A 24,345-nucleotide genomic window follows, 5' to 3' on the forward strand; every position below is an offset into this window, starting at 1 on the left:
CACATACAATGCTGCAGCTCAAATCAGAGGCTGCACACTGCAAAGTCCACATTTCAAGGCTACGTAAAGGATGAGGAGGCTGTCTCACCCGAACTCCTTAAAATTCAAGTCTTCGTAACCAAATTCAGTCGACACAATGTCTGCACATCAGTGAGGTTACATATATACTGTATGTATTTTTAGGTTGGCAACCTAGACTACATTGTACTGTCAGAAATGTGACTGTACTGTCATGATCTCACCAGACAAAACCACACACCTAGTGCAAATAATAGAGACCAGTACAAGTACAACACTGTTTGTTCATGTGTCATGTGTTGAAATTCATAATCACCACTCATACTGTGAACGTTCATTGAAGTTTTTTTTTTTATCACACATGTCAGGATGTCATGGGCACAGTCCAAAGAAATTACATGGCGCCCCCTCCTTGTGAGAGATTCTGTCTGACCTTTGTGTTGTGTTGGGATTCTGCCAAAGCGGATCCCTCCAAAGGTTTAAGTTTATGTTTACTGGCTTTTTTTGTTTGTTTTTCTGCTGCTGACTTAAACAGTCGGTTTCTTGGGAACATTTGTAAAATCGAAGCAGATGAATTACTGAAAAGACAGAGACTATTCAGAGCTGTCCACATACAAGCGAGTCTGAGCACTGAAGGGGATTTCATCCTCTCTGTGAAGTCAGCGTTCATTTCGATTTGTTTCACCCTGAAGTGCATTTTCTGTGGGCTGTGGAACACACACTTGTCTTTTTCATCTTTTCTGTCACTTGTTTTTGAGCTATTAGAGGTTGCAGCTATTTCCCTCTTAATACCAAAGTGACAGACAGACAAATAGAGACAAAAAGAAAGAGAGACATTACATTGAATTTGTCTGGGTCCTGCAGCCTTGATCCAACCACTTGGACACATTTTACAGCCATCTCTTTCTAAGATCAAAAAATACATATATATATATAAATAATTTCAACTTTGAGGAAAAGAAGTATCCCTGTTAGGACATAAATGCACACAAATCTAAGACTGCCCCTCTATAATTAGGTTGTCTCATGACCCTACTGCTGTTTGGTCACAAATTCTGTCTGAAGTGGAGGGCATTAATTCATATACAAGTATATGTGGGGGTATAGCCCAAACCAGGAGCCCTCGTTTTTTGCTCACTCCTAATTGGTGGAAACCAGATCAAGTTAATGGGGCTGTCTTGATAAGTTAAGTTGAAAACACACCTGCGTTTTAGAGTGTCTCATTAGTTGTAAGGCAGAAATCTTGCAGGAATTGAGGAAGACGAATTCTCTCAAATGAACCAGTTAATCAGACACAGGAGACAACAGCTCTCATTTGAGGCACTTTAATACCAGCGCTGGGTCAAGAACTTCACAATCATGCAGATCCCAGAGATTGAAAAAGAACAAAGCAAACACAGCTTTTATACCTTTGCTACGAAGTCTTAGTACACATGATCATTCTGTACGTGGCGGTAACTTCTGGAAACTCTTACGACATACATTCACATAGAAACACGGATTGTTTAGCATCTCAATATTAACAAAACATCAAGTCACTCCATGACATGTGGAGGATTAAACAAACCGTAAGAAAACACAGTTCAACAATATCAAGACAAAATTGTGACTATCATTAGTACAGGTGACAGGTTCAGCCGGGCCGTCCCTTGATGCCAGTAACGGCATCCCTCACATTTCATCTTGTTCTCTTCAAGATCGTTTGGGACAAATACCAGAGATTATGAATCTTACAGCCTGCTGCTCTGTCATGGGAGAAGCAACAGTCTTCAAACTCACAGGTGTTTTCAATTACTGTTGCTGATTAGACCTCTAATCAGGTTGTAGTTGGATGGATGCTGGAAATGACACGTTGAGTACCTTAATAAACAGACGTTTTTACTCCCGCAGTGTGTCACACACAGTGACACATGCCACTTATGCCGATTTGAATCAACAGCTCAACAATCATATATTTCACATGGCTTGGTGTAGCTGAATCCAAACGGAAAAGTTACTGTACAGTATCTGCCAACACTTCTAAAATGTTAAAAGGTATAGTCAGAGTTTACCAGAGTATCTCCAAAATCTGTTTCCAAAATCTGAGTATCTGTATACTCGTGAACGTGAAATCTCAGTAAGGCTACAAATGTTCACTTGGACTCAAGGTTATACTGATTAGAATTTAGTAGTCAAAGTTCAAGGTCACAGTGACCTCATGTTCTTGTGAATGCAATATATATATTTCATGACATTTGGCATAAACATCCACTTGGACTCAAAGATGAACTGATTAGAATTTGGTGGGTCAAAGGTCAAGGTCACTGTCACCTCACAAAACAAGTTGACCATAACTAAAGAAATCATACCCTGATTATGACACAATTTTCATATGCAAACAGTCAAAGGTCAACTTTACAGTGACATCATCATTTTCTGCGAAGACACCTCTGGCCATTATTCAATGCTGTAACTCAGGAAGGGGAGACTGTGTTTGTGATTGTGAGTGAATATTGGACTTCAACAGGAAAATTCACCAAGAATCCAAATGAATGATAATGTTGCACTGATAATACACTGAGAACTAGATACAGGTAATGACAATGAGACAGTTTCAACACTGATCTTTTAATATTATGTCAAAGCAAGCTGCCACTTTCTCCCGTGGGTGTGCATGACAGAATATGAAAATGGCATTTCACTTGAGCTCTGACCTAACTAGGTCTCACAGTCACTTATGATGCAACTTGATGACACACATGTACGCACCTGCCAAGGCTTCATTTTCACCATCTCTCTTGTAGTACAGTCAGAGTTTGAAATTTGCTTGATGCATTTTAATGGTAATTAATAAACTGAGTGATGTATTTATTCTATTATATTCTACAATTTTTGCTTTATTAGGGCTCTAACACAGAAAGGTTAGAACCTTATTGAGTTTGTGTTGTCTTATTATTTCACAAGAAACATGAGCCCAATCTGCCTGATGGTGGCGCTATAATTAACAGACCAAAGATGTAAAAACCGTCCCACCATGTGAGATATAAGGACTTGAAAATTGAGACCGACATAGATCTCAATGTCTATCTGAATTTTTTGCATGTTGTTAAAAACAGTAATATTACATACTATACACATTATGGATTATGACTCTATCAACACCAATGTCTTATAGTCTTATGAAAATGTTTGAATGTCTTTGTTGAGTTTTACATTATCCCAAATGTTTCTAGCAATTTCCAAACCTAGAGAAAGCTGTAATTTTTATCAAGGTAATTGTACATTTTCATTTCTGTTTAATGTGAAACTGCTTTATTCTGTGTTTTTACCTGTTTTAATCACCTGGTCCATTTGTTTTGGTTTCTCTGAGTGTTTACCTGAACCTGAACCTGATCTGCTGTATTTTTATCTGATCACTCAGACGACCTGTTGATCTGTTGTTACCAGAGCTCCAGAGAGAAGCCTGAGAGAGGAGATGTAAAACTACACTGAGATGGTTTTTGGTTCTTAAAACCACAAATATATCTTCTTAGGGATATCAAAACTTCAAACAAAACACAGCAAACGTATGAAATATGGGACCTTTTAACCATCTGGTGGACTATCACTACACCTCCTTACTGTCCAGTAGCTAAACAATCTTCCTCCGCGACACGTAGGAGATCTAGGTGCCTATACACAGACCAAGAGGATAGAGGTATGCATGGAAAGGCTCACAGTAAAACATACATTACATTACTAGCTGTCAAAGATTTACCACCAGATCCATTTATAGCTGCTCTGGAACTTAAGATCAGGTCACAGAATCTTCCTCGGCAGATTTGTACAGTTGTCATGGAAATTTCGATATTCAAATTTTCATTTTATTCTTTTCATCCAGCTGGAAAGAGTCCTGGTTGTTTTGAACTTCTTCCCTTTAAGAATTATGAAGGCCACTGTGCTCTTGGGAACCTTCAATGCAGCAGACACTTGAGTTAGATTACAAGTGTCATAGGTTGTCAAAGGGTCTAAATACTTATGTAAATGTGATAATTCAGTTTTTCCTTTTTATTAAATTTGCAAAAATTTCAAAAATTCAGTTTTTACTTTGTCATTATGGGATATTAAGAATAGATTGATGAGGGAAAAAATTAATCTAAAAGATTTTAACACAAGGCTATAACATAACAAAATGTGAAAAAGGTAGGGGGTCTGAATACTTTACTAAAACAAAAAAAAACCTACTGTAACTCTTGTTTCTCTTGTATCTTTTTTCTTACATAGAGTACGCATTTGGAGGAGCTGCTTGATTTTGAGGCCCAGGAGGACAGTTATATTGGCTTCAAGCGCGGAGAGATCATTCAGGTCTTGGATAACTCTGATGCCATTCGGTGGAAAGGAATGTGCAAGAGGCAGACAGGCATGTTCCCCCACAGTTATGTGTATAAATGCTTTACAAATGAAAATATTAATCTTAATTAGTTTTGTTGTCTGCATTGTGGAGTGGGATCAGAAGGGCCTCTTTATTTCTAGTAACACACATTTTTCACATTCTCCTCAGGCTGTGTTGCATCAATTAGTAGTGGTCTCGACCCTGTTCAATTGCGTAACCAAATTTAAATTCAACATGTGACAAGGTGCTAATGTCTAGCCGCAGTCAGAGATGACGTTCTCTGAGAATTCTTCAAAGCAAATCCTGAGATGAAAAAATATTTTCCAGTGAGAGTCATTCCCACACAGGGGAGAGATTTATATTATCTCCTGTAAGTCTTCTGCACAAATATTGGTTATTATTTCAAAATGGGGCATAACATTATATGTAATTGCAAAGTGGTGTCTTGCCTTCACATACTGCATGAGATGTGGGGGATAAAGGGATCTGTGTAAAAGCAAAAAGGCCTTTTCTTGTGAGCTATTTTACTAACATACAGCTTGAAACTGAATTCCATGTGGAAAACATAAGAAAAATAAGAAGAATCGCAAGCTGGGGTTTCCAGATTTAATAGTGGAAGGAAATCTATGGTGTAAATCTTGTTAAAATTCATGTTCAATTGGTCTGCATTTTCCCAATTTCTACCTGTAATTAAATAACATTGAAGATTCATTAACTTGTTTCCAATCTGAACTTGCATGACTCTACCAGCTTGCATTATTCCTCACTTTTAATTTCTCTATTTGAAACAGAAAATTAGTGCACCAGCAATTACTTGCACAGTGTGAATCTTTATTTGCCCAGCTGGATACCAAGCTGAGAAAATAAGGAGAAAGTTGTGTGATTACCCCTCTCATTTGCCTGTCTCGGTAAATAGATTGAAACTGAATAAACTCTATTAATGTGTCACTCCTCGCCACACAAACCATACTGTTCAAAAGATACGAATGTTGAGGACCACTGCAAAATGTTGTGAAACACACACAGACACACAAACATAAAAAAAATGCTGCTTTATTTCACTGCTAAAAGTGACAGCACATAATAAATCCATACTTTATATCCTTTCTGAGTTGTCAGCACCACCACCTGGCCACACAGTAAAATGAGCTGTGAGATACAGATATGAAATGAGCTCAACATTAATCATTTTCATTAAGATCCAAGGATCTCGGAGGAGCGGACTTTTCAGAAAGCAGCCGAAAGAAGAGGAGGAAGAGAAACATCAAAGCAGTTTATGTGGGCTGCCCACAAGACGTGGGAAATCCTGCCCTCAAATCTCACTTCTCGCCCACAGAAACCAGCACGGCTGGAAAAGATCAGCCCTGTTTTTAATGACCTGTGTCTGTTGACACCTTCACCTTCCACCCCATCCTCGAGTGTTGTATCACTATAAGCCTCTAGGTTGGAAGAGTTCTGTTTCTCTTATTAAATATGTAGTGTAAATTGTTACTAAAGGGATAACACAAGCCTCTGACAAAGCTTCCACCTTTTTGAAGAGGAGTACAATGTAATTGTATATCTGTCAGTATGCATCCATCAGCATCATGACTTTGTTTTTTCACAGTAGCATGTGGAATTTCATCAGGGCTTTGTCAGTCAGTCAGGCCAGTGACTGCTGTTCTGATTCAGCTTTGAGCCACACTTCAGAGCCCCAAGCTCCATCCGACACAGTGACATCAAAACTCCTAAGGCCATTATCTGCTGGTCTGGAAGGGAGATAAGCCTAAGTATTTTGTAGCAAAGTTACAAAGTGTTGTCCTACATTGTCTGAATGCAAATGTGTTTATAGCTGTTCCACATGGCTACATCTGAAAGTGGACTGATCTTAGATACACCAATGCCTGCTATCTCTTGACTCCTACAGAAATCCACTGTGTATGTGAAATAAATGTTAATATGTGGGATCTGTGTCTTCTTCACACACCAGCACTGAAAATCCAAAAGTTTAATCACAAACGAGATTGTAGTAGATGAAGCACTGAAATTCTGAACTACCTCCTAACATTTCTTTTCAAGGACCAAGCCTGCCTGTGCTGACCTATCACCAGAAAAATGCTGAATCAAGAGGTGTGAGACTGCACCACTGTGCCACAGGAGTTGCTGGAGCTTGTCAAATAACAGCTGCATCAGTGTTGGAAATCATGATGTGTACTGTGGATCCATCAGAATAACGGACAGTGTCTTTCTCCTAACCGTGACATCCCCATCCTACATGAATCAGAGTCTTTCAAGTGGGAACCAAACAAAGGCAAAGGGTGAGCTGCTTATATTCGGTTAAGTTTGGTCATTATAAGGCTAGCAGTAGCTACTTAATTTCCAAACTTTGGACATTATAAGGCTAGCATTAGCTGTGACTTTTGGAAATTTCAAGTGTAGCATTAGTTAATCCTTGGACATTAGCCTAGCTTGAGGTACTAACTTTTGGACCTTACAATGACAAAGATAGCTTTAGCAACTCCTAACCACTGAATATTACAAGTTTAGCTTTAGCTAAAACTTTTGTACATTATAAGGCCAGTATAAAGCTACATCATACACTGCCACTAACATTAGCTGCCAACTGCTTGTAAGGAATTAAGGCTATTATAAAGCTAAGTAATATAGTAACACTAACATCAATTGGACATCATAAGGCTAGCATTAGCTGCTGTTTTAAAGTTTGCACAATATAAGGCCAGCATTAATTATCTACTTTTGGAGATTTCAAGGAGATTTGGACATCAGAAGGATGGCATGAGCTATTAACTTTTGGTAATTTCAAGGCAAGTCAATACACTCACAAACTTTGTTCTCTTGTACTTTGATTTTAATGTGGTATGGACAATTGCTGTGAAAATATCAGAGGGCAAGAGAAAATCTTAAGCAAAAATGTAGAAACAGGAGTGTGTAATCGATAAGTTTGGAAAAAATGTTACATGGAGATACAAAAGAAAGTAGGGCATCTATCCTGAGGTTTTTTTAGATTAAAAGAAAGAATTTAAAGATGGTAATATAGATCTGTGTGTATTTTTAAATTATCATATACATTATAAAGCGCATATAGTTAGACCTTTTTTGGGATCGAAACTGCCCATCCCTTGGAGCGTTTTTGCATTTTAGAGTCTTAATCCATACTCCAGCCAAGTGGGTGGCGGTAATACATGTAAATGTTGTTCAACGCCTTACAGAAGAGGAAGTGCAACAACTTCAACAACAACAACTCCCATATGTCCGACAGCACTTGAAGGCAGCAGGAGTGGAGTCACGCGTTGTTTGCCTCAGAGTGCACTGCAAATATGGCGGATGATGGGGAGTCGCTGGAGTCCTGGCTTAGTAAGTACGCACTGAAACTCCCTTTTGACGTCGTTTATTCATATCTGAGGTTTGCAGTTATGTGCTGCGTAACCGTAGGTGTCCAAAACACCATTTGGACTCCCTTGACATTGCTGTAAATGAAAAACATCGTGCTAATTCGTCTGTGTTGTCAGAAAGCAGCTAACATACAGCTGCTTGCAACTGATGGATGTCGCTAGCCAAAATCAACTTTGACATTTGGTTTACTTGTGGCTTGGACTCATAAAGGGTATGTTGAAATGTTAGCAAAAATGTAGTTACTCTATTCTTGTGGTGACCAACAGAACGCTTTAGCATTTGCTCCCTGGACATGCCTAAACACCCGGAGGCGTTAACGTAACCAATTTCAAACAGGACGTGAAATAGCAACAAGAAACTGGATCAGTGAAGTGCCTGTGGGCTAGTAGAGAGTGAATTCATAGTAAGATACATTGAAAACGATGGATAAGACCTATGGGTCTGGGTTGTTGCTAGCTGGTCTCGGGAAGCATCAGAACTTGACACTCGAGGGTTGACTTAAATCTTGGCCAAGTTCATGTATCACAAAGCTCCAGCCTTCATTACCTTTCCGTCGACACTATATATATGTATATATATATATATCTTTTAGCAAGATTTGAAAAGTGTCATCAGGGCTGCATATTCATCAGAATCTGTACCCTTTTTCTTTTCAGACAAAGCCACTAACCCTTCCAACAGACAGGAGGACTGGGAATATATAATGGGATTCTGTGACCAAATCAATAAGGAGCTAGAAGGGTATGGTCACAATAATTCAATAAACCCAATCTCTCTCGCAACGTTGAATCACACTCATCCAATGTTGCTTGTCTATGTCCTCACTGTGGTAAACGCATGCAGCTTATTATAAAGCCCATTAAAACCCAGAGTCTGCATTACTGTTGTTATTGAGTTAGTTTTGGATTATTTCTCTATTCTCTCTCTCTATTTATCAGCCCTCAAATATCCGTTAGACTGTTGGCTCACAAGATTCAGTCTCCTCAGGAATGGGAGGCAATACAAGCATTAACGGTATGTAGTATAATCATTTAACCGTGTTTTTCATTATAATGTCTTTGCACAATTAAAAGATATTTAGTTAAGCTTGTTTTCGTTTTTTTAGGTTCTTGAGGCTTGTATGAAGAACTGTGGGCGAAGGTTTCACAATGAAGTTGGGAAATTTAGGTTTTTAAATGAATTAATTAAGGTGGTATCACCCAAAGTAAGTAAATGTTCAAACCCGTTCTAATGGAAATGTGTTAACTTGAATTCATATTTAGTGTCAATCTGAATGAAGCATCTATTATTTTTCAGTACCTAGGAGACAAAGTATCAGAAAAAGTGAAGTCGAAAGTGATCGAGATGCTGTACAGTTGGACTGTGTCTCTACCAGATGAAGCAAAGATCTGTGAAGCATATCAGATGTTGAAGTCTCAGGGTGAGACACCAGTCACTTAAAACAGCTGTTAAAATATGCTGATAAAATATAATACCATATAAATGCATAACAGTGACATCCAAAAATAATATATTAAACAGTCAGGTATGACTTTGTTGTGCCACAAACTCTTTTAAGATAATTTTGGCACCTTGAAGTCCTAAAACTGCCGTTTCCAGAGTACAACAGCTGCTTGTTGTTATTTTTATTTCAGGTATTGTTTTAGTTGACCCAGAAATCCCCCTCGATGCAACATTATTACCTTCACCTTCTCCGAGACCCAAGAATCCTGTGTTTGATGATGAGAAGAAGAGTAAGGTAAGAAAAATTATTTTAGGCTCTGACTATGCAAACACTGCAACTTACTCACTGCACACAACTCTCCCCTTCTCTTGTTTTATATCTTTTGCACATACATATTTGCAATTATTTGTTTTATTGGCACAGCATAGATTATGATCAACATTTAAGATAATATATCTCTTTTACACCCTACCCTACATTGTATTGTATATGTGTGTTCAGTGCAGAAGTATTTAATTGCATTCACTGTAGTGAAAGTATCTGAGTGCCAGCGTATTTAGCCAACATATTCAGACCATCCACTGTCGATAAGTATCAAAGTAATAGTTTGACATTTTTGGAAATAGCCTTATTTGCTTATTTGCAGAGAGTTAGATGAGAATATTGATACTACTCTCATGTATGTCCATTAAATATGAAGCTACAGGTGTGAGATTTTTTGCTTAGCTCCAGGAAGTCACTGCACCCTGCCAAGAAATATTCCAGTGCAGTTTTTGTTTTGATTAAACGAATGTGTTATAATGTGTTGATAATAGAACTTTGGACAGAGCCAGGCTAATTGCTTCATCCTGTGTCCAGTTTAATTGCTAAACGAAGCTTAACTTCCTTTCTAACTCTGCAAGAAAGGAAATAAGCATATGTCCCAAAATATTTAATTATTCCTTGACTTTTTCTAAATGGATGCCTCAATTTTTATTAAATCTTTCAAAGAAACAACATGATTAAACAGAAAACCTAGTCTTTCATATTGATATACTTTCATGTTTTTTGATTATTTAATGGGAATTTTGATAGAGAGATTTTAAACGATTGAAAGAGGGAGCTGATCTCTTTCTTTCTCTTTCTCCCCTCTATCGCTCTTGCATCACTGTCTAAAGGCTTTGTATGATGTCATCCCGCAGAAAAAAGGTCATTTAATGTGCATTTTCAACACTGAAACTGCTCTTGTTTCTTTTTTCACTCCATTGCCTCACTGGCTACAGCACACCAAGACAGGTCATGCATGTTTACTTTGTCTTGACTGCAGTTGAACTATGGCTGGAGTTTGTTTTTTCAGAGTCTGGGAGCTGGCATGGCTTTGCTGCCTGTGTCTGGGTGATCTGTGGGAACTGGGCTTGATTGTTTACATACTCATGGTTCTCTAATTCCTGCAGAAATTATCAGAGCTGCTCAAGAGCAAAAAGCCCGAAGATCTGCAAGAAGCCAATCGTCTCATCAAGAACATGGTGAAAGAGGTGTGTTGGTGTCAAAATGAAATGTTGTGATTGTTTTGTTTGTGTTGTAATTATGCCCAAACTCTTGTGGCTTTCCTGTTTAGAAATTGAAACCTAATTACAACACACATATCTTAAAGCCCCCCTGTGCTTGTACTCACAGTGAAGTTTAATTAGTTCTATCAATGAATGCAACTCAACTTTTTTTTCTTTTTTTTTTTTTTGTCTCAGGATGAAGTGAGAACACAGAAAGTGACAAAGCAAAAAAACACACTGGAGGCAGTAAAAAACAGTGTCAAACTCCTTAACGAGATGCTTGCTCACTTCACCTCAGAAGACTCCACGGACGGAGACAAGGAGCTCATTAGGGTTCGTTCTCCATAAGATAAGGCTCAAATCACCCTTTGAAACAGCATCCACTCTCAGACTGGCTACTGATAAAGGCAGAGTAAAACACCTGGTTGTATTAGTGAGGAGGCAACTTTTGTTACGTACTGATTTAGTAGAAAGCAGGCCTACTGAATGCTGGTTTGGATCTCTTTATGTGGTTGGACTGATCAAAGGGATACCGGGACAAAGCCTGGTTGGCTGGTGGACCATTCATGTTCAAGTTTTTACCAGCCGTCAGTCTACTTGCTGACCGTCTCTCTAGTCCCAGAGCATAAGTCCAGGGCACAATTTCTCTCCCACTCTGACCATGGCTTTCACCACCGAGTGAATGCTCGCCTGGGGTTCACTCTTGTTTTATACTGGTTTCTGTCACTCTCCCTCTTGCCTTCCTTACCCTCTCTGACAACGGGGTTCTTTTTCTTTTGCTGGGTAGAGTTTCCATAGTTACTGTGGTTTTTACACTATCCACCATTTCTGCCACCTAGCGAAAGCTACTTATAGCTACCGGGGAAAACAAAAGCACTATCCTCTTTCTGTTTTATGTTATAAATCAAGCCTTAATATTTCTGCAAAATTTCGTGTTCAGTAGCAGATAAAGTTGCATAGTGGCTCATAGGGAACTAATCTAAATGCAGATGGTGTCATTATTCTATTGTCATTACATTGTGCAATCAATATTTACATCATAATGATAAGTTAAAGCAAAGAACTTGTCTGTGGCCACTTTAAGTATGAGATACACTTTGCTTTTTATATCCAATTTCTGAATGACGTTCAAGATGGGGATATTAAGTGATTTTTAAACTTTTTTTTTCCAGGAGTTGTATGGTGATTGTGACAAGCTTAGGCAAACAGTGTTTCAGCTCGCTACTGAGACTGAGGATAATGACAGCAACTTGGGTGAGGAATCCTGTAATTTGACCCTATTGATTCTGAAGACACACTCTTCTTAACCTAAATATAAATTGGTTAAGTCATGATTCACAGAGACCTTGTGTTGACGTACGTATCAGACCAGAATGTCCTCTTGACTTGTAAAACATTCTGCTCTCAGAGTTCCTAAATTTAGCAAACATGTTTATTGTTGGTGTTTCAGAATTTTATGAACCTCACCTTGATTTAACCTTTTAAAATGCATTTATCAGGAGACATCCTGCAGGCCAGTGATGACCTTTCCCAAGTTATTAATTCCTATAAGAAGATTGTGGAAGGACAGACCATTAATGGAGAGACTGAAGAAGCACAAACACAAACATCAGTCAAACAAGGTAAATTTTAAGTGGTAGGACCGTACAGTTAAAGCAGAAAATTGTTGGGTTGGGTTAGGGTTTTGGCATTTCAGATTCTGACATACTTTCAATTCCCCTAAAAGTCATGGTTTATATAAGCTACAGAATATACAATGGGCACGATAATAAAAGTTCATAGACAGGGAAACCTGACATAGACCATGAAATAGATAGCAATGTGCAAAGAACATATCACCCTAATGTTATAAACAAACATCCAGTTTAGTCAGATTTCTGAGGAGTATGTCCTTTTTTAGGTATATTTTAGGTATATTAGGTATATTAGGTATATATATATATATATATATATACCTAATATGGGTATATTAGGGTATGGGTATATTAGGTTATGGGTATATTATTATTAGGTGTATATATGTATGTATGTGTATATATATATATATATACACACACCTAATATACTGGTGTGTCGAACCAGAATGTCTTCAAAGTACAGTTTATTTATGTGCAGAAGGGGGTCAGAAAGGGGTCAGGATTGTTGCTGAGCCTCAATGTACTAAAGTAACTAATTAAATATTTATTTTCGAATGTCTGTGGATGTTATACAGAGGAATATTTATGAACATCATAAATAAGGACCACAATAAGAAATCACAAGTTGAAACAAGCCTTTGCTTCTGTTGCTCTGAGATATTGCACCAAAAAAGGACATCTTATGTGAAAAAAATATAAACAAACAACAAAATAACTTTGTTCCCTGATCTTTTTAAATTGTGTGATTATCAACAGTTTTATTTCAACTCCGTTATGTTTACAAATTCATTTTATATCGAGTTAGACTTGTTAAAAGACAATAGAAAATTCCACTAACCATTTTCTGATTAGTTTCGACAGTAAAGTTTCCTGCAAGAAACTGCAAAGGTGCGACTGCCATAGTTCTCAATGACAGCTAAGTCCGGTTTGTGCTGAGCAACTGGGGCATCACTTCTGGAAACAAATATTTCTGTCGTGCTATTCAGGTGTCATTTTTCTTTGTATATGAGATCAACAAAGAAGGTGTTTATCTCCTCCACTTTATTCACATGGTGGCAGAGGGCTCAGTAACAGAGATCTCAAAGCCTATCAACTATTACATGGGCAGATAGCATTTGGATTAGTATTTGGGCATGTTTGGGTGAACTGACCATTTCAACTTCACTTGACAGATGGATGGACACAGACATTATTATCCATTTGAAAAGGAATGCATCTTTGTTTTCCTTTTGCTTATGATTTTCTCCATCTGTCAGGTACAAGCCGCACAAATCAGTCAGAGATCCTGATTGACCTGGTGGGTCTGGATGTCCAGACCCCCTCTCCACCAGAGCAGCAACCCCCTGCATCTTCTCTGTGTTTTCCTGATGACCTTCTGTGTGGGTCTACCACCGTTGACCCACAACGCCCGAGCCTCAGTGCACCCTCTGTAGCTCTCTCTCTGCTAGATGAAGAGCTACTATCATTAGGTAACATAGCAATGTAGTATTGTAGCAAAAGAAATCACACTTTTTTCATGAAACTATTAACTGTTGTTAGTGAATATGCTGTTTACATCTATATATCTGTTGACATATATTTGTTTTAATATACAGGCCTCAATGAACCTGTTCCTGTTGTAAGTAAATCAGCTGCATCAACACATATAAACTAAAGCAATCATTTGTCATCTTTACAGATTTTGAAATTGATTCCAATCATTTATACTAGTGTCAAGTATTTTCTGACATTTTCTTTTCATTACCATGTTTTCCAGGATTCCAGTCAGGGTTTGCATCTCTTCGACACCAATTCGCCTTCGGGTCCTTTATTTTCTACGCCTTCACTTTTTCCAGATGCCCTGTCTACAACAATAGCCCCAGTTAGCACTACCAAGTCTTCTACAACTGCCTCTGCCTTGGGTTTCCCTGGCCCTGTCTTGTTCACACCTCCCGTTTTTACACAATCTATCTCAACGACCTCAGTCACATTCTCACAGCCCCTCTGTTCAGTATTAACAACTGTGGCCCCAACTGCTCTTCCTCAGTCATTCAGCATGGCCTTGCCTGCTCCGTCAGCTACCCATGTCACTCCACAACAGGTCTCCACTTCACCTGAAGCTTCCCACTCAGCTCCTCTTAATGACAATCTCCAAGACCTTGCCTTGCTGGATCTTGGGAGTCCTAAAAGGTGAGTACTACTTCTGCCATCAGGTACAGCTGCAGAAGGAATACAGAGAAGCACCTGTCTGTCCATCAGTCACACATAATATCTTGGATGCCGAATCATATTTTTTTAAATTCTTGGTAAATGATGAACATCTTCTATCCATTGTTTTAAAATAAATTTGCACTGATTGACCTAAGCTTAAGTTTAAAGGCACCTCTTTCTCTCTTCTGCCATTTGAAGTTCCAAGTGCATCCGAACCACTAGCTTGCGAATGGCAGACTGATCCGCAGGACTCCATTAACCTTTCAATAACCAAGACTGTGACTTATCATTTTAAAGTGGTCATGCTAAGAGCCTTGCTGCCACTTTTTGAAATATCATGTGGCTGAGGTTTTCTTTTGTATTAGTGTGAAGCCAAGTGCCTTTGCATTCCACTTATATTTTGTAAACCTGACTGCACAAAGTTTGTTTTGGAACTTGACAGTTGCATCTCATTTTCTGCCTCCCTCTGTTATCTAAAGTTAAACATAGTGGAATCTATAGTATATAATGTCTAAAAAAAGAATTGTTTTATTCACACAGAACACCCGCTGTGATGGACTTTGGCAGCTTGCTGGTCAAGAATGAGGATTTGTGTGCTCCTGCTACCCTTTCTTCCAATCTTGGTGTCTCCTCCACCACATCCACATCAATGCTTGTCGGAGGGATGCAAGGAAGTTCCACTCCCTCACCAGCCAAGAGGCAGTCAGATGACAGCCCTCTGTTACGCTCCCTGTCCCCCATCCTCCCTCTGAGCCAGGCCAGTGCAGGCATGGGGCAGGAAGTGTCCCTGACCAATGTCTTTGTCCCATTGGACGTCATCAAGCCAAGTGAGTTCCAGGAAATAGGCCTTATTGTTTGTGTGTATGTTTTTAGAATTTCAAATGTTTGAATGCTTTTGGTGTATAGGGAAAAATTGGACAGAGAAACAAATACAAAGAGGGACATCACATCAAGCCACATCTCCATGTAAAATATAATTTTAGGTTCAAAATTATATTTTTTGTAAAAAAGGACAAACATATTTAAAGGCTTTGTAATGCATTGCAAAAATGGTCTTGAGCTCTGTCTTTGCAGTTAGCACTGAAGCAGGGAAGACATAATGTACTGGACATTTAATATTATTTGCCAATAATCTGATATAACAGATAAGGGCTGCCGTTAATGATTATTGTATATTATCAATTAATCTGCTGATTATTTTCTCAATTAATTGATTAATTGTGAAGTCTATACAATGCTATGGTGACATCTTCAAATGTCTCTTTTTGTCTGACCAACAGGCCAAAATGCAAAGATATTCAGTTTAGTGTCATGTACAAAAATGCATCAAATCTTCACATTTGAGAAGCTGGAACCAGCAAATATTTGTCATTTTTTGCTCTAAAAGATGACTCAAAATAATTATTTGATTATCAAAGTAGCTGCAAACTAATTTTAGGTTGATAGATTAATCAAGCAGTTATTTCAGCTCTATGACAGGTCACTTTGTGCACAGATTTCATAGTGTGTGTAACAGGTGGATTGCCCAGAAGTTCAGTGCAATTTTACATGACAAATAGGCTTATTATCTTCAATAGTTGGGCATAGTATGAATTAATAGGATGATTCTAGGAATTGGCTTCAGTCTGGAGGGTACATTTTTTCTGATCTCCAAGCCGTGATGAACTTGTAGAGAGGATAATTATCAAAGAGATTGAAACTACAGAAACAGTTAGGGACAAGTGACAGTCTAGTCAGAATATAATGGCTTCCTCCTCAACTGAGACTGATCGGTGGTTGGAAAACTGAACTTTAAACATTACTGCAACTTGGTTATTTTCCTTTTCTTTTCCTCTTTATGTCCTGTATTTTAGGTAAAGTGTGTCCTGTTACAACATATGATAAAAATGGTGTCCGTGTTCTGCTGCATTTTGCCACTGAGTGTCCACCAGGCCGGCCTGATGTACTGGTGATAGTGGCGTCCATGCTAAACACAGCCCCACAACCTGTCAGGAGCATTGTTCTGCAGGCAGCCGTACCCAAGGTAAAACCTGATGTGCATGTGATATCACTACTACTGCACAGGAAGCTACATGGTATGCATTTATACTGTATTTAAAACTATTACTTTAGACTGATGTTCAACTCATGAAATCTTTGCCTGAAAATTAAATTTAAATCGATAGCTGCCTCTATTTGATATACACGGATGTCTGTTGTTCTTATTTTCCAGACGATGAAAGTAAGACTGCAGCCACCCTCGGGGACAGAGCTGGCTCCTTTTAATCCAATCCTTCCCCCTGCTGCCATCACTCAGGTCATGTTGCTTGCCAATCCTCTTAAGGTAGAGCTCAGCCTGGAGCTTTTTCGATGTTCATATATTTATTAATGACTTAAGTAATGTGTACATTGAAGGAACACTTGCATGCCTCAGCAGTGTTTTTACCTATGTTTGAGATCATACAGTACAGCACAGTGATACCACTTCTTAGTTATTCCAACCAGTATGCTTTGAGGATATATTGACCAATGACCTTGTCAATACTCAAGATGTTGTGTGTGTGTGTGTTGTGTATTCCTTTAAGCTGTCAGACTGAGTGTGTGCATGTGTGTGTTTTGCAGGAGAAGGTTCGGATGAGATACAAACTGACATTCACATTGGGAGAGCAGCCACTCATAGAGGTGGGGGAGGTGAATGAGTTCCCGCCTGCTGACAGATGGGGTGCTCTATAGCCCTGCCGACCCATTTAGGATGGCCAGACACTACAAGACTTCCTTAATAATTTAGTTTGTCAGTGCAGCTCAGAAGTGAAAGGAAAGGGCAGTATTAGAAGGTTTTTGGGGAATATTTGAAGAATATAAAATAAACTTTAATGGAGCTTGAAGTTAGAGTTTTTCTGCTCAAAATGTTCCCACTGAAGTAGCCAAAGTCTTGTAGCTGCACCCAACTTAAACTTTACTATAATGCCAGAGGTAGTCAGTGTGGTGCAATAACAAATGGTGTGAACTGGCTGAACGTGGATGATGACTATGTGGGAAAGTATTGCTAAGTTATTATTAAGTTCTTACTGTTATTATAACCTGTTGGTCTCATTTTAAAGTTGATGTTTACTCCTGTCCCACAGTCATATCAGAACTGATTACAGGATACTTGCACTTTGGGATACCAGACAGTCTTAATATGAAGTAAAAATACATGAATGAGATTGTGACGTCAGTGTCACATTCACTGCTTCCAATATGACCCACAGTTACTACTGATTACTTTGACTTGTCTCCTGAGTTCAGACTCATATTATGGTTTTTAGTCTTTCACTATTTATTGTTTCAAATGTATTATTTATTTTGGTTAGGGGAGGGATGTATCAGATCTTTTAACTTGATATTGCAACTGACAACTGTATTCCTTCTGCATACTCTTCTTATGATGGAGACTTTCAGTATTGCAGTAAGAATGGCACAAATCCTTAGCGGTAATGTTTCAAAATATTCACACAGATATTTTATAAAATGTTACATTATGTAACAGTGGGGTGAACTCTGGATAATATTTTAATATAAAAATGTAATACCTGCTTGATGAAACAGCAGCCTTGTGCCAGACATTAGACCCTTTTTCTTGGCAGGTACAGCATGAGCTAGTTAGGGCAAGGATGAACTTTATACATTAAATGGATGTGCTGAAGGAAGTCCAAGCTAGCTGATAATTAAGCCCTGGACACAGAAAGGTGTCCAGTTAATTAAATGCCATGTATAGCTCTGCCCTTGCTCCTGTTGTTAGTCCATGTTGTGGAAATAGAGCTAAAGGGGTGGGTTATTTTTCCAGGGTCAATTGTAAATGTTAAGCTTATGTGGGAGTTTCCTATATCAAACTAGGAAAATATATCTTCGAGTAAGCCTTGAGAAAATATATTGATAATAAAAACTTGGTGGTGGTTAATTGAAAGAATTAGGTTTACCATGTGTTCATCTAAAACTGTGTCTTTATTTTTTTCTCTCTGGGGCTATTAGTGCTATAGAGGAGATTCTCTACTTATTTCTTATAAAATTATTTATTTGTCATAGATTTGTTAAAGGAACTTGTCATTACATATTTTTTGAAAAGCAATTTCTGTGCATGGAAAAATAAAGAATGAGGTGGGTCTATTTATATTACAATTTTCACATTTTTGCTTCATTTTTCAGTTTCTAAAGACCAGTATTAATGCACTAGCAAATTAACAGCATTCTTGAGGTGTATTCTAATGCAGCTGTCAATCAGAATTTGCTTCTTTGCTTAAGCCAAAGTAATAGTGCCACAGTATAAAACTATTCCATGTAAAAGTCTAAACATTTAACAAAGAAAAGTACTCATGCATGTACTCATATACTACTGGGTCAGTAGACTAAATGCTCATCATTGTGTGTAAAATCGAAATCAGCGGAGTAACTAGTGACTAGCTGTGATGTAAATGCATTTCAGTGAAAAGTACAAACTTCCCTTTTAAATGTTGTGGAGTAAAGTAGTATAAAATGGAAATACTAATATAAAAGTACAAATATTTAAAAATACCTATATTAAGTATATCAGTGGTGGAAGAAGTATTCAGATCCTTTACCTAAGTAAAAATACCATTTCTGAAATGTAAAAATACTTCATTACAAGTGCTGCATGGAAGTAAAAGTATGTGAGTATAGCAGCAAAATGTAGTTAAGTATTTAAGAAAAGTACTGATTTGGTCCCTCTGACAGATAATTTATTATATATGATATCATTAGATTATTAATACTGAAGCATCTATGTGTCAGCAGTATGTTAATGTTGTTGAGCTAGTTTGAACAACAGTTTTACATACAGATTTATAGAGACACCAGATAAATCTGAGAGGTTATAAAACGAATAATGTGATTGGAAAGAGAAAAACGTTCTGATACACGTCTGTTTTTTTTTTAAAGGGTAAAAAAATCACTAATTGATGAAGTTGATTGATTGATGAACTCAGACTGAAATCATACATTTTTTTAAGATATTACAAGCCAAAAATGTTGGAAACCACTGGTTTAATCCTTAACAATGTGTTGTATTTGGTTTGATATATCCATTGTGTAAAATCGTCATCTTAAAAGTAACCAACTGAAGCTGTAAAATACATGTAGTGGAATAGAAAGAACAATGTTTCCCCCTGAAATTTAGTGGTTTGTTAAGTAAAAAGTAGCATGAAATGGAAATAGTGACGTACAAATACCTAAGAATTGTACATTAGTGCAGTTCCTGAGGAAATGTACTTAGTTACTTTCCATTTCTTAAGCACCTTCACTGTCAAGAGTTTATGGTGTCACATGGTACACGTCATTAAAATGTTCAATATGCAAACTGACATCTAAATTGAGACTCTGGAAGTACGCATGTAGTTGAACGAGCATTGCTTTGGCACACTACATTTCAAGAGCGCCCAGTTGATCTGGCGCAGCTGTGTGCACTGCAGCCGACGCCAAGTGGCGCGCCAGACGGCGCAGCCGCAGCAGAACAGGCGCAGACAGACACAGCAGCAGCCATGGCAGACGAAAAACCTAAGGTAAGGAACGGATTTTGTACCGGCGGTTATTTACAGTGTTTATCCAATTCATGTGCGATAATTGTTGATATGACACTATGAAAAGCCACCCGTGCGGCCATTTCGCCAACGATCATAATTATAGAGAATGCTAACCGCACAAACCAGAGCTAGCAAGCTAGCAAGCTAGCGGGTGAAGTTAGCATAATAAGCTAACGTGGCTAATGTACCAGAGACCCGGGTCGAATGAAATAAATACTAATTTCTCGTCTTTTTAAATACGACTAATTCAGACCCATTCAATGCTGATGTCGGTATTAGTGATGCACATGTACCACGAAGCGAAATAGCTGTTGCATGTCCAGTTAACGTTAACAAGAACAGAAGAAAGGTGAGTAACATTTAAGAGACCGCAGCGAACAACATCCACGGGACAAAATGGATTGTTTGAACAAAAACCGTTAACCAATATGAAATAGTTGAATTGTGCTCACCACCGGCTCACCCCCAAGTGTGTCAGAATAAGAGGGATTGTTGATAAGTGCAAGATACGGTGTCCACCCTGGTTAGGCCGTTGGACATTATCCGAAGTTGTAGGCCATTGTCAATTGATTTGCTTAATGCTAATGCTAGATGCTAACGTTGAAGTTGTAATGTTGCTTCATTTTCTGCGCTCAGTAACCACACCGACTCTCAGGTCTGTGCATACCAGGTGCAGTCAAGCAGATGTTACTGAAATAAAATCAGTTCACATACATTTCCATGAGTTTGACCTGTGATTAACGTTCGAGTTCATTGATACTTTTGTCAGAAGTGATTGAGGCACATGAATCTTAAATTGTATCTGACCCTCACTGATAGGGTTTTGTGGTTGGGGGCTTATGCATTACACTTGCTGGAGGTCACATTTTAATAGGATATTTGTTTATCCTTACATTACATCTTGATAGTTACCTGACTCTGCACACTATGTTTTTCTTTCCTTTTAGGAGGGAGTGAAGACGGAGAACAATGAGCACATCAACCTAAAGGTGGCAGGGCAGGATGGCTCAGTGGTGCAGTTCAAGATCAAAAGGCACACTCCTCTCAGCAAACTGATGAAAGCGTATTGTGAACGACAGGTGAGACTACTACACTGTTGTAAGGTTGCTCAAAAGATGTCATTGGTTCAGGAAGAACTTTGCAACACTGATTATCTCTCACTGGTTGCCACACGAAGTTGTTGATGGTTACAAGAATGAAAATGGTCACCAGAGCATCCCATTATGTTGGTTTACAATGTTTTAAACACAATATTTCTCTGCCTGTCCCCTCAGGGGCTGTCAATGAGGCAAATACGGTTTCGATTTGATGGTCAGCCCATCAATGAAACAGACACACCCTCGCAGGTAAGGCTACACCCTTTTGCTCATTTTACATATGATCACGTGTAGAATAAAATTTCATGATCATGAACTACTCTTGAATGAGAGAATGAATATTAATCTCAGCGTATTGCTAATTTGTGTATAATTGTAAATGTTAAAAATAACTTTACAGAAATGCTACTGAAGTATCAGCTGGTGGATGCTGCTTAAGGTTAATTGACTCTCATTTCAAATTCATGACAAACACTGTACTTACCTTGAATTCACTATGGAATATATGTTAACATGACTTGATTGATACATGATGGTCTGAATTTATGTGTACATCATCACAGTTAAAAGTCTGTACTGTTAGACAACACGGAAACAAGCTTGAGTTGAGTTGCTGCACGAGTACAGCAAGTCTAAACACGTGCTGTGGAGGTTCTCTTTCACTTTATACGTGAAGACTGAAATGATTGTAGACTCGCTCTCACATCAGCTTTGTCCAGTACTGTTGCACTGTTACAGTGTAGATATTGTATACAAATAAAGCACTTTACAAACGGCACTGAGCAGCTGTCAGCATCAGTCAATGATACAGCTGTGTTGCCTTTTAAGTCCATAGAACAGGTATATAAAGAAAAGTTTTGGTTTTCTTTCATTTTGGGAGTCTCAAAGTAGACTATTCTAAGCTTCTGCACCTCTTCTAACCACTTTATGAGCTCTTTACCCTCTTTTTGCTTACAACACACAAACATTAGGTCATTCTCTGTTTTCTGTCCTAATCTCCTTATAAATAAATGTTTCCCCTGCCTATCTTTCTAACTAATTACCTTACAAAACTTAAAGTGAAAGTGCATAAATCCAAAACTGTTGAACAAAATTTTGGTTACATTAGCTGACCTCACTGTCAGTGTCAACACTCCCTAAATGGCTTCACAGTGAAGGCTAACCAATGCTTAATAGTAACAAATGGGGGAGGAAAAACTATGCAGAATGGAAAACAATTTTCTGACGAGGGCATGTTCACGCCAGAAGTAATTCTATTGAGTGAATAAGACAAGTTTATTTGCAGGGGTCTCCAATTGTGGTGAAAAGTCAGTCACAATGCCCCCCCCCCCCCCCCCCCCCCCCCCCCCAAATGAGTTCAGTAAAAGCATTGGAATAGTGCTCATGTCTTTTTGTCTTTCACACAACTACGTCACTAACGAGCACATTCACAACTGACATTTGAATTTTTCCTTACAGCTAGAAATGGAGGATGAAGACACGATTGATGTGTTCCAACAGCAAACCGGAGGCTCTTCTCTTTAAAGACTGTTTCCTACGAACATCCCTACCTCCCCTCTTCATCCCAGAACATGTTTGTTATGCCCAGTCTTCAAATGTTCATGACCAGTGTTGATACCATCCAGTGGAATACTTTTTCAAAATGCTGGAAGACAGCAGCACAGTTGGTGTAGATAGATTTTATCACACTGTCATTCATGTGTTAACATTTCTGAACTGCGCATTGTAGACAACTTGTAAGCTGCAGTGAGTCTAATGTGCCGAAGAAATTAAAAGCTTGTCATGATTTTTTTTGTTTTTCTTTCTTTCTTTTAGGAAGTTTTGGGGGGAAAAAAATCATTGGTCCTTGTTTTTGTTTTTATACTTATGTCATTGACGTTTTGATTCAGATGGAATTTTGTTATTGTTGTCAAGTACGCCTGCATTTTAAATCCACTGACATCTGTTGTTATGAAAATGTAGTATTGGAATAAATTGAGTTTTTTTTTCTTTTGTTTTTTTTTTTAAACATATGTTCTTGTCGTTTTCTTTTATGGATACTTAAGTATTCCAAGCCAATTAAAAAGGTGCATTTAGTTTAATAGCCTGTTACAGTAAACTGCTTCACCAAAGGTCTATAAAAGAAATGATAATCAATTTTCCAAGATGATTTTGCTTTACTATGAATTTGCACTTGATTAACAGCAAAAAACTATATTTGTGCAGGAATAATTTTTAAACCCTGATGGGAGTAGTCATGCATGCAGAAAAGATGTTGCACTATGATAGTTATCTGTAAGCAATGTGTGATTAGTCTGACCTATCTCCACAGATTGCAAGTCACCATCCCTAGAACAGGAAAATCCACCCTTACGTCTGGAAGTTTAATGTGCTGTTACAATAATCCCTAACATAACTGTTTAGTCTATAAACGACTTGTTTTGTTCTACTCTTCTGCAAGATGGCTTTTTCAGCCTTGATTTTACTTTCACTGCTTGGAGTAGGCTAGTGGGTAGTTTCCTTTGTATCTTCGATGCAGGCGTTGCTATGTCTGGCCTCACTTAAGATGAAAATGGCTGTTGTAGGGGATTTCAGTTAAAGTACAGTTTGGCCCTCCGATATCAGCAAGCACAAGATGAATTTTTAATTCAGACTGCTTCACTGAAGTGTTTTTTTTTCCACTCCACAGTAGCATCAGTTTTAGATAATGTTTTAATAAGCTTATATAAATAATAGCTTATTTTAAAACACCTGATTAAAACTGGTGGTGGACTTCTGGGTCAACATCACATTACAGCAATAGCATGTCAATCAAATACTTAATCCGACCACAGGCTTGATTGATGTGCCAGGATCCAATCATAGAAGGAGCTGTTTACGTGTGGGAGGTGCTTGAGGAGTGTAAAACGCCCTTTCTACAGTGGTTTCTGTTGCATCTGCACCGCTGTGGGTGTTACGCCTCAGAAATGAACAAAGAAAAAAAAACCGGAAATACGTCGTTTTTGACTTCAAATTACATTGCAAATCTGTACTTTAGTTGAAGTAAGGGGCCATAGAGAACAAACCCTCATTCATAAATAATTTGCTCCTTGAACAAAAAATTAAAGTAGGATTCGATATAAGTTCGACATTAACTATGAAACTATATAACA

The 24,345-nt window shown here is 38.2% G+C and overlaps 2 protein-coding genes across 3 annotated transcripts; both read left to right on the forward strand.

Moving 5' to 3' along the window:
- The first annotated feature begins 7,619 nt into the window (after positions 1–7,619).
- Positions 7,620–18,699, forward strand: gga3a (golgi associated, gamma adaptin ear containing, ARF binding protein 3a). Of its 2 annotated transcripts, none has more exons than XM_056372578.1 (17): positions 7,620–7,723; positions 8,419–8,503; positions 8,701–8,776; positions 8,868–8,966; positions 9,059–9,182; positions 9,397–9,500; positions 10,640–10,720; positions 10,931–11,068; positions 11,908–11,989; positions 12,235–12,357; positions 13,629–13,841; positions 13,968–13,990; positions 14,129–14,541; positions 15,103–15,389; positions 16,416–16,585; positions 16,775–16,885; positions 17,164–18,699. In XM_056372578.1, the coding sequence occupies exons 1-17, from the start codon at positions 7,687–7,689 to the stop codon at positions 17,272–17,274; spliced, it is 2,277 nt and encodes a 758-aa protein (XP_056228553.1). In that variant the 5' UTR covers positions 7,620–7,686; the 3' UTR covers positions 17,275–18,699. The 2 variants fall into 2 exon arrangements, with proteins under 2 accessions (XP_056228553.1, XP_056228554.1); XM_056372579.1 differs by lacking the exon at positions 7,620–7,723 and adding an exon at positions 7,793–7,973.
- Positions 18,700–19,938: 1,239 nt separating this feature from the next.
- On the forward strand, positions 19,939–23,000 carry sumo2a (small ubiquitin like modifier 2a). Its single transcript, XM_056371953.1, has 4 exons — positions 19,939–20,096; positions 21,065–21,196; positions 21,392–21,463; positions 22,673–23,000. The coding sequence occupies exons 1-4, from the start codon at positions 20,076–20,078 to the stop codon at positions 22,736–22,738; spliced, it is 291 nt and encodes a 96-aa protein (XP_056227928.1). The 5' UTR covers positions 19,939–20,075; the 3' UTR covers positions 22,739–23,000.
- The last annotated feature ends 1,345 nt before the right edge of the window (positions 23,001–24,345 follow it).

This window comes from Seriola aureovittata, chromosome 3, assembly GCF_021018895.1.
Source record: "Seriola aureovittata isolate HTS-2021-v1 ecotype China chromosome 3, ASM2101889v1, whole genome shotgun sequence".
Classification (NCBI taxonomy): domain Eukaryota; kingdom Metazoa; phylum Chordata; class Actinopteri; order Carangiformes; family Carangidae; genus Seriola; species Seriola aureovittata.